The sequence below is a fragment of the Rutidosis leptorrhynchoides genome, chromosome 2 (assembly GCF_046630445.1).
Source record: "Rutidosis leptorrhynchoides isolate AG116_Rl617_1_P2 chromosome 2, CSIRO_AGI_Rlap_v1, whole genome shotgun sequence".
In the NCBI taxonomy this organism is placed as follows: Eukaryota; Viridiplantae; Streptophyta; class Magnoliopsida; order Asterales; family Asteraceae; genus Rutidosis; species Rutidosis leptorrhynchoides.
In genome coordinates, this window is record NC_092334.1 from 230770905 (window position 1) to 230782358 (window position 11454).

At 26.8% G+C, this 11454-nt stretch overlaps 1 protein-coding gene across 1 annotated transcript; it reads left to right on the forward strand.

The window, feature by feature from the left end:
- The first annotated feature begins 746 nt into the window (after nt 1-746).
- On the forward strand, nt 747-11183 carry LOC139891705 (vacuolar-processing enzyme-like). Its single transcript, XM_071874683.1, has 9 exons — nt 747-869; nt 1001-1165; nt 9193-9349; nt 9651-9739; nt 9841-10040; nt 10178-10226; nt 10301-10504; nt 10716-10904; nt 11001-11183. Exons 2-9 carry the CDS (start codon nt 1070-1072, stop codon nt 11181-11183), a joined length of 1167 nt encoding a protein of 388 aa, XP_071730784.1. The 5' UTR covers nt 747-869; nt 1001-1069.
- Nucleotides 11184-11454: the final 271 nt, after the last annotated feature.

The following is an 11454-nucleotide window of genomic DNA, read 5'->3' on the forward strand; positions in this document are numbered from 1 at the left end:
ATAACTTTTTAAGAGTATATATATGTTTGATAAAAAGGAATGATTTAACGTTGAATAATTCAAAATCAAAATGTTTAAAATATTCTGTTTGAACTTTGTTCTGAATGACAATAATATGTTTGATATAATCATTGAACTCTACAAGTGTATCAACTTTTTAAATGAATAAATAAATAATAATATAATTGTTTGATAATTACTTGCAATATTACTTAGGGAGTATGTTAGAGGAAACGAATGTGTTAAATAATTAAGAAAATATTTTAATTCTGAATAGTTTAATATAAACCGATGAATGGTTCAGCATCATTTATTATTCATATGTCAGTAACAAATGTTTTAAATGTCGAAAGGTTCAACATCCAGCCATGCAATTAAGAGGCAATTAAACGCAGTGTTAGAGACCACCGTAACAAATTACCAAGTACCTGTAATCTATATTTTTTATATTTAATATTCATTTAACGTTTTTACATTCATCTCAACTTTTTCACATTAATTTATAATAGAATATTAATATTACTATTAATGTTTAACCGTTTTAGTCATTTTATTCTCATTAGATGCTATATATTTAATTCGTGGTCAATAATTCTTTTATTTATTGCTCAACTCTACTAGTATATATAACCTCACAAAACCAGTAAAACTCACATATAATTTATCAATCATAAATCATATTGTTCAATTCCGTGAGTTGCTCAATCATGATTTTCCTAGTCAAATCGTTACTACCTGTTCTGCTTGTGATACAAATCTGTGATGCTAGTCAAGCGACCTTAATCGACACTATCAAACCAAAAGAAAACAGTACAACATGGGCCGTTCTGGTTGCTGGTTCAAACGAGTGGTATAATTATCGTCATCAGGTGAAGATTTCTACATTTTACTAATGTATAGTAAGACACAATTACGATTATAATAAAATCAAAGATGCCTAATCGTATGCATTTTTTTTATTTGTAACATTTGAATGACATAAAGTGTTGACAATTTCCAGGCTGATGTTTATCATGCATATCAAATATTGAAACGAGGTGGACTGAAGGATGAAAATATAATTATTTTTATGTATGATGATATCGCTGATAATCCAAGCAATCCACAACCCGGTGTCGTTATTAACAGTCCTAAGGGATCAGATGTCTATGCCGGTGTGCCAAAGGTATACTATCACTATGTCACAAATATATATATATATATATATATATATATATATATATATATATATATAACAACAAAACCCAATCCTACATAAGTGGGGTATGGGGAGGTAAGATGTAGACAATTCTTCCCCTATCCGAGAATAAAGACAAGTCATTTCTCCACCCAGAGTGAAATACTCTCAAGAGTAGAGAAAGTCATCTCTCTCTTTATTCGACGGATAAAGAGATTGCTTCCGAGAGCACCTCCGGCCTTTACGTAGGAATTTAAAAAAAAAAAAAATAATAATAATAATAGACGCCATGAAAATGGTAGAATCAAATTTCCATGGGTTTTAAAACCTGACTGAAATTTAATTTAGGCTCTAAGAGTCAGTTAAGTCACCAATAAATCGACGATTGTTGTCGACTCGCAGTTCAATATAAATATATAAATATAAGTGTAGTTATAATCGGCATTTACGTCCATACCTAAATCACTAATTAATGAACACTAAACAAATAGCTGTCTAAAATCAATTCACTGTTATCTTCCTCGTCATTCTATTGTTTAAGACTTCAATTTTTATGAACACTAAACAAATAGCTGTCTAAAATCAATTCACTGTTATCTTCCTCGTCATTCTATTGTTTAAGACTTCAATTTTTATGGTAATTGATTATTTGTCTTTATTTATACCTGGAACAATTTGATGTTATTATTAAAATCATTGAAAATTTGCCAACGTTGAAAATTTGAGATTTAATCACCTTATATATATATATGTTATATGATATGATGGTGGTTTACTTTGATTTGAATTTATTTTTTGTCAAAGTTGGATGATAAAATTTACCAACACTACGGACTCTTAAACTCAAAAGAATTTTTATAATTGTCAACACCACGAGCTCTTAAATAATTCTTATATATTTTTTATTTTTTAGTATCGATATTTACATATCAATATGAACTATAAATTATATTTTTTGCACGATTTTTCACACACTCGTGCAACGTACGAACTCAAAAACATAGTATATATATATATATATATATATATATATATATATATATATATATATATATATATATATATATATATCCTTCAATAACTTTTAACTTTTAATTAGGTGATGACACGTCACCTTTAACTTTAACTTTATGTTTTATATATATATATATATATATATATATATATATATATATATATATATATATATATATACTAGATACTAGATACTAGATTTTTGAGTCAGTGTATTGCACAGGTGTGTAAAAAAACGTGCAAAAAAATATACTTTGCATTTCATATTGATATGTAAATAGCGATATAAAAATAAGAAAAATATAAAAATTATTTTAGAGCCCGTACTCTTAACAAATTTTAAAAATTCTTTTGAGTTTAATTGTCTGTGGTGTTGACAAATTTAAAAAGTTAGAGCTCGTGCGTTGCACGGTGGGTAAATAATCGTGCAAAATTAATTGATTTTTTCAAACAATTATTATTTTAAGTTTTAGAGTCCGCGGTGTTGACAAATTTTAAACGTTATTTTGGTGGTGTTAGTAACTTAACATCTACAATGTAAACAATATGAGTCCATTGGAAATTGTTATTGAACGTGTTACATGCAAACACGTTAGTGAAGTCTAAATTATATTTGTTCTATGTTATAATTACATAATAACTCTTGTATAAAACATATATATGTCACATGTCATTATATTAAATTAAATATTATTATTAAATAGACAATGTAAACAATTATAATATTTAAAATGTAGATGTTGATTGTGGGTAAAATAATCGTGCAAAATTAATTGATTTTTTGAAACAATTATTTTTTTTTTAGTTTAACTGCCTGTGGTATTGATAAATTTTAAATGTTCTTTTGAGTTTAAGAGCGTGTAGTGTTAACAAATTTTAATTTTTTTTTTTTGAGTTTAGGATCTCGTATTACTGACAAATTTTAACGACATGAAATCAATAGAAGAGTTTGGGCTTTCAATTAATTACGTTATGTACAATTCAAATGCAAATTTTGCTTGTGAGGAGCTTATAAAGTGCAAATGATGACACACGGTTAATTTAATTGAATATTTTAAATGAAAGTTTACGTAATTTTGTCATGTGCAGTGTACGTATTTCACATCTTAAAAATTTATTTTGTTACCAATATATATATATATATATATATATATATATATATATATATATATATATATATATATATATATATATATATATATATATATATATATATATATATATATATATATATATATATATCTTTAAATAACTTTTAACAGCCAATGGGGCTTTGCCTCATTGGTCACCATGTTAACATGGTGTTCGAGGAGACCAGGGTTCGAGTCTCGGGGGGGGGGGGGATTTTCGTGAATTAACTTCGTGAGCTAACCACTAACATTGCCTTTCAAAAAAAAAAAAAAAAAAAAAAAAAAAAAAAAAAAAAAAAAAAAAAAAACTTTTAACCAAGAGGTGACACATCAGCAATAACTTTCTCTTATAGTAAACATACTAGTAAAAAAAATGACTCGTGGAACACGAGTTTGTTTAAATGAAACAGTTTAATGATATTTTTAGGTATTAAGTGAACGTAAATATTAAAGTTATTTATTTTAATGATCCGTGGAACCACAAAGTCGATCTGACTAAGAAGCTCGTTAGCTGAACATTTCATCAAACACCAAAAATGCATATTAAACAATCCACATTCAATCATAAGAGATATTATTGGTTGTCATTTATTTTAAAAATGTAAATTAAAATATAAATTTAAAAATGATTTCCTTCTGCCTAGCTTTTATACCTTCTCGTACTCAATTTAAAATAATTAATTAAAATAATTCAAAATTATTTAATTTTAATAATTAAAATAATTATTAATAAGATTTAATAATAATAATTAATTAATAAGATTTAATAATAATAATTAATTAATAAGATTTAATTTTAATTCAAAATTATTTAGATTAATGACATCACCCACCATGCTTAGATTTTTTTCTTTTTTTTTGATTTTTTCTTAATAAAGGAATTAATCTAATAATGACATCATCATTATAGAATTTTAATATTAACTATATATATATATATATATATATATATATATATATATATATATATATATATATATATATATATATATATATAACATAAAAAATACCATGTAATATAACATCTATCTATAGTTAATATTAAAATGCTATAATGATAACATCATAAATAGTTATTTTTTCTTCATTAAAATAAATCAAATAAAAAATAGAAAAAAATCTAACTCACTTGGATGACATCATAAATCAAACTAAATTACTATTAAAATATAATCTTTACAATTAATTATGATTAAGATATAAATTAATAAAAGATGCCGCAATTATTCCTTTTGTAATTTACGGAGTATTTTTTTTATATGGTAAACAAAATTACCCATGTGCTCCGCAATATATTCACTAAATCAAAAAACATATACGGATACAAATCGACGTCCTTAAAATATCTCCATTTTTCCAAATCAAATTAAAACCCTATAAAACTTAAACGAATTGCACGCATTTACTTACTCTCTTTTACAAAGAATTCAAATTTATCTCTTTAAAAAATAGTTTCATTCATCTTCTACACCATCTTTTAATGGATCTTTTCATCTACTCCAAGCTTCATCACAAGTCTTTTCAGGTGAATCAATCTTTTGATTAAATAGTTTATCAAATAGATTATCTTTGTTTAATTTTTGGTTATGAGTTTAGGACTCATACCATTTATTGGTTCATGATATTTTTGAATTTGGATAAATGTATTTCATCATAAATTTTTTTTTTTTTATAGTTTTTTACTTATCTTAATTTATTGGATGCATACCACATGTTCGATAAAAATGACAGGAATAAATTTGATTTTTGTTAACATGAGTTGCTTTTCGTAACGTTATGAATCCAGAATATACATGTATGTGCAATAGTAGAATACTGACTATATAATGAGATGTTTGTGTGCATGGTTAGCATTTAAAGTTCCGTTTAGTATCTCCAATTTATTGAATTTTTATATTTAATAATAATTATTATTATTATAATATTAATCTTCAAATATGAATTCTCTTTACGGGATTAATTACGTTACATATGTATGCGAAAATACATGTCTCTATATGTTTATAAAAATAACGACAAGTTTCTTAGTCAGAATTCGTGGTTTTACGGGTCATTAAACTAAATGACTTTAGCATTTACATTCACTTAATTTCTAAAACATATTATTAAACTATTTTATTTAATCAAATTCGTGGTATCACGGGTCATTTCACTAGTTAAATATAAATTTTTCAACAGAAAGATACCACGAATTGAAGTTCTCATATATAGGGAATTAAAAACGTACCATAAAGAAAGATGTGACACAAAATACCATAACATCAAATATTAATTTTACGTAACTGTTAACTATATATATATATATATATATATATATATATATATATATATATATATATATATATATATATATATATATATATATATATATATATATATATATATATATATATATATATATATATATATATATACCATGCAATATAACATTATATATAAATTTTTCAATAGAAAGATACCACGAATTTAAGTTCTCATATATAAGGAATAAAAAACATACCATAAAGAAAGATGTGACACAAAATACCATAACATCAAATATTAATTTTACGTAACTGTTAACTTTTCTCTAATAGAAAGATACCGTGAAAGATGTGAAATTAAGGTTGTGATTATAAAATAAAATGCATTAATACATTAAACCAACGAAGCTTCGTTTCAATTGTATTCCAACACCTAGTGTGTTGGGATAAGAGTTAGGTCATGGGTTTGAGCCTCGCTGAACGCATCTTGTTAATCAATATGCCTGAATTTAAACGTGTTTGTTTAAACGACAATAACAACAACAACAACAACAACAACAATAATAATAATAATAATAATAATAATAATAATAATAATAATAATAATAATAATAATAATAATAATAATAATAATAATATACTAAATTAACCACGGGTTTGTTTAAACGAAACAGTTTAATGATATATTTTAAGTATTAAGTGAATTTAAACGCTAAAGTCATTTAGTTTAATGACCCGAGAGATTCCGACAAAGAAACTTCTCGTTGTTATAAAAGCCTACATAGTTACTTTTATTGAGACGTATATTTCGCATACGTAATTAATCTCGTAAAAATACTTTTATTTGAATTTGAATAATAATATAATAATAATTAATGTTAGTGAATTTTTTCCCCAAAAACATGAAATAAATAAATAAGTAGATTTAATTTAATTAGTCATTAATTAGATTAATGATATCACTTTAAGGGCTTAGATTTTTTATTTTTTTTTTATTTTTTCTTAATAAAGGAATTAGCCTAATAATGACATCATCATTGTGGGATTTTAATAGAAACTATAGAAGATTTATTGTCTTACACTTAAAGGTTTAAACAGGTTGGCTACGAAATAATAAATTGGACAAAATATATAAATGATATAGAAAATTGAGAATTGAGAATAATAATAATAATAATAATAATAATAATAATAATAATAATAATAATAATAATAATAATAGTACAGTAAAATTATCACTAATTTATATTTATTTATTCTCTAAACGGAGTAAGTCAACACCAACACCATTTTTGATTGACAAAAATTGTGTTGACTTACACCATTTAATTCATACAACTGGTTGGGTTTGCTAGATAGTTTCTACGGTGAGAACACTGTCTATTTTAACAATTAAAAAATAAAATTTTTATGATATTTAGAGAGTCGGTAAATTTTACACCATTGTTTTTCTTATTAATTTATATTATACAATTCCTTTTCTTATTAATTTTTATTATACACCATTATTTTTCTTATCAATTATCATTGTTAATCTTATTAGTTTATATATTACAACATTTAATAATAAATTATTAATATCTATTTTTTGAAAGAGATAAAGATCACGTGATAAGGGTGTGACTGTATTCTGACTAATTAAAAAGCTGTCACTAAACATAAAATACAATCCGCCTTTAACTTTTAATGTTTGCATTATGTTTTTTCTTTCCATCATAACCACCTAAAACATATATTTCTGTGATCACATATTTGGTGTGAAAACTAACCATTCAATATATCATGTAAACTATTAGTATCTAATTTGATTAGCAAGTTAGACATGGCAAAACATCTAAATAAAACATGAATCAAATCTCCCGCCGCAATGTGCGGTGACTAAATTCTAGTTTCTAACAATTATGTTCATATAGGAACTAGTCTAAAAAATAACGTAAAAGATAGAAAAGTTCCAATTAGGTATCAGGTTTACCATTGGCTAAAAGATTTAAATTTGGTGAATAATGAGTATTCATATTGACATTCTTTAAAAAGTTGTGACTGAGATAAAATGTGTCATGTACTCTAAATGGTGGTGTAAGTCAACACCATTTTTGATTGGCCAAAATGGTATTAACTTACACCATTTAATTTATGTAACCGGTCGGGTTTGCTAAACGGTTTCTATAGTGAGAACTCCGCCAACCAATCAAAAAGTAAAAGTAATTAATATATTTAGAGAGTAGATAGGTAAATTATTATACCATTGTTTTTCTTCTTAATTTGTATTACACCATTGTTTTTCTTGTTAATCTAAATGAACGTTGTTTTTCTTATTAATTTATATATTACAACATTAATAATAGAATATTAGTATTTATTTTTTAAAGAGACGAAGATCGCGTGATAATGGTGTGATTGTATTGTGACTAATTAATCAAGTACAATCTGACCATTAACTTTTAATGTTTGTTTTATGTTTAGTATGTCCTTCCATCATAGCCATTTAAAATATACATTTTTGTGATCACATATTTGGTGTGAAAACTAACCATTCAATATATCATATAAATAATTATATCTAATCTAATTAGCAACTTAGACATGATAAAACATTTAAATAAAACATGAATCAAATCACCCGTCGCAACAGGTGGTGACTAAATTCTAGTTTCTAACCATTATTGTTCATATAGGAACTAGTCAAAAAAAATAACATAAAAGATAAAAAATTGAATAAAATATCAATTTTACTATTGGAAAAAAAGTTTGATTTATATTTAGTGAATATATATTGAGTATTCATATTCATATTCTTAAAAGTTACAATCGATATGAAATTTGTCATGTGACAGTCACATGAGCGTCACGTGACTGCCACCTCACCAAATTAGATGATGCGACTGTCACATCACTATAAGTTTGGCCTGAACTTTATTCGAAAAGTTTAGCAAAAATAGCAATAATGAGGCAGCCATCTCATCATATTTGATGATGTGGGAGGCACTTGATGTAAACGTGGCTGTCACATGAAAAATATTACTTCGACCGTAACTTTTTAAAGTAATGAATCTTTTTTTCTCAAAATTGAAATCGGACTCTATTGATGAGTATTTATTATCCTTTTTCATAAGTCTATAGCACATAAGAGTAAACTATTTTTTTTAAGTAATGAATATCACCCGGTAAATTTTATTAATAAAGAATCAAAGAATGAGTACAAACGACTATATGACATTCCCCAAAGCCCCACGAACAACTAGCAAACACACATCAAAAACCAACCAAGAAATACCTCGACTACAGGACAATAGACACATACCCATAAAGAATTTTCTAATTCTCCTTAAATCGTAGCGCCGAAGTAGACCTCTTCCATTTGAAAGACATCATCTTTAAACGAACTATAGAATTGATAACATCATAAACTTGATTGCAAGATCGCAGACCCTTCATAAACAATCGATTATTTCTTTCCTGTCAAATAAAGTAGAATGTAGCCGCAAATAAGAGTTTGATAAAATAAACCTCGCTAAAGTATAGTTACTGCGTTAAATAAAATTGGGAGGGAAGGTAAGATTTTTAGTACGTCCCTGTCGTTAAGACAAAAATTAATAATTTTTATGATCGTAATTGTTTCAATGATTAGGATTATACGGGTGAAAGTGTGACAGCATCTAATCTGTTTGCCGTGCTTCTTGGAAACGAAACAAGGGTTAAAGGAGGAAGCAAAAAAGTGATAAAAAGCAAACCTAATGACAAAATCTTTTTGTTTTATTCTGATCATGGTGGCCCTGGAGTTCTTGGTATCACCTCTTGTTTACAATATCTCTACACATTTACTAATTACAAAGTTAATATTACTCTGTTTTGCATTTTATATTTTATTTATTGGAAAATGTTAATAATCAGCAATCGGACTGACTAGCGATTCCATTAAATGCAGCATACATGACTCATTCAGTGATTGTGTCTATGAGGGTTATATATCTTGAACACCTAACCCTTTTTGTTTAGGTGGCAAGAGCACTTACCCATTACCAATTGTGCTACACGCCATTAGCTGTTTTAGTGACTTAAACATACATCTTGTGTTAATTACAACAGGGATGCCGAACCCGCCTTATAGTCTTTTTGCGGATCAGTTTATCAAAGTTCTGAAAACAATGCATGCAAGTGGTACATATGATGAGATGGTAATTACTTTAATTACATCCAATTCGCTCTTCATCAATACTCGTTGGCTAATACATATTGAGACCGTAGATATACAACTATATGAATTTGCTGAATGCAGGTTATATACTTGGAATCATGTGATAGTGGAAGTATATTTCAAGGCTTGTTGCCAAAAAATTTGAATATTTATGTGACAACAGCAGCAAATGAAAAGCAACTTAGCTGGGCCACATATTGTCCAGACGATGACGAGACTTTACCCAAAGGATACGACACTTGCTTAGGTGACTTATACAGCGTTTCTTGGATGGAAGATAGGTAAAAAAAAATTCTTACGTTAATCTATTTAATTAGCATCCAATATTTAGTCTTTGTTCTTATTATTATTCTCTATTAGTTTTTGATAATAATTATGTTGTTGACTTGGTCCTTTTTTTTGTACTTATGGTTGTTAGTGACTCACATGACTTAACGCATGAAACTTTGGAACAACAATACTTGAAGGTTAGTGTTAATAATTAGGGAGTTCTGTTTTTGGTTGATTGTTTTATTAATAAATTTACAAATGTATGAAATAGGTGAAGAAGAGGACTTTGAATAAAAACCAACCAACTGCGGGATCTAATGTGATGCAATATGGTACTATGCGCATAAACAAGGAGACTGTTTCTGTTTATCAAGGTTCTAACACTCAAAATTTGTCTGTGGACCCGCTTCAATCTTTCGGCCCAGTGAGTAATGTCGACCAAAGAGACGCTGATCTTTATTCAATGTGGCGTGAGGTATATATGTCTACTTAATGAATAGTACACAATACTTTAGTATTGGAATAATGGACCTAGCTCATATACACAATCAAGCCCATCTACATAATCGGGATGAAATTAAGCCTACTATTCTAATTACCTGCATCTGATTGATTGATTGTGTTTTCTTTTATATCATAGATTAATTGATTGATATAGTTTATATGTATATGTATATTTTCTACAGTACAACAGTTCAAAACAATCATCACAAAAGAAGGAAGAACTACTCAAGAAAATTAAGGATATAACAACACATAGGGCGCATTTGGATAGTAGTGTCGATATGATCAAACGTGATTTACTAATTGGAAGTGGATTGGTGAGAGGTGAAGGATCTGCTCTTGTTGATGATTGGGATTGTCTTAGATCAATGGTGAAATAAAAAACTTATATTTATTATTCATTTTATCTCGATTATATTTTGTTGGTTCGTTAAATGCTAACTTATGAAACCTTTTAATTATTAAAGGTTCATACATTTGAGACATACTGCGGATCGTTGACTCAGTATGGCATGAAACATACAAGGACATTCGCTGACTTATGTAACAACGGAGTTACCATAATAGCAATGGATGGTTCAACACAAAAGGCGTGTAGTTCACATAGCATGGGGAAATGGAATCCAGTAATGTTTGGTTATAGTGCTTGATCTTCGGGAAATAAAAATAGTAGTAATTAATATTCATCACCAACTGACAAGTTTAGTTTTTATATATCTGAATTATCTTTGTGTCAAAATAACTGATTCATAACCAAAATTATAAACTAAATTAAACTTCAGCAATATTCGGAATCTCTAAGATAGTACTAAAATTACATAATCACTCAAAAGTGGTCAACTAGAGAGAATCTAACTCGTAGTCAAGATTAAAACTGTTAGAATTGTTGTGTGTTTATATTATTTAGAAGTGATTGATTAG

Bases quoted from the DNA above. Each gene is read 5' to 3' on its own strand.
- LOC139891705 (XM_071874683.1), top strand. From the start codon at position 1,070: ATGTATGATGATATCGCTGATAATCCAAGCAATCCACAACCCGGTGTC. The intron at 9,740-9,840 runs GTAATTACTTTA...TGCTGAATGCAG, and splicing joins GTGGTACATATGATGAGATG to GTTATATACTTGGAATCATG. The intron at 10,041-10,177 runs GTAAAAAAAAAT...TATGGTTGTTAG, and splicing joins GTTTCTTGGATGGAAGATAG to TGACTCACATGACTTAACGC.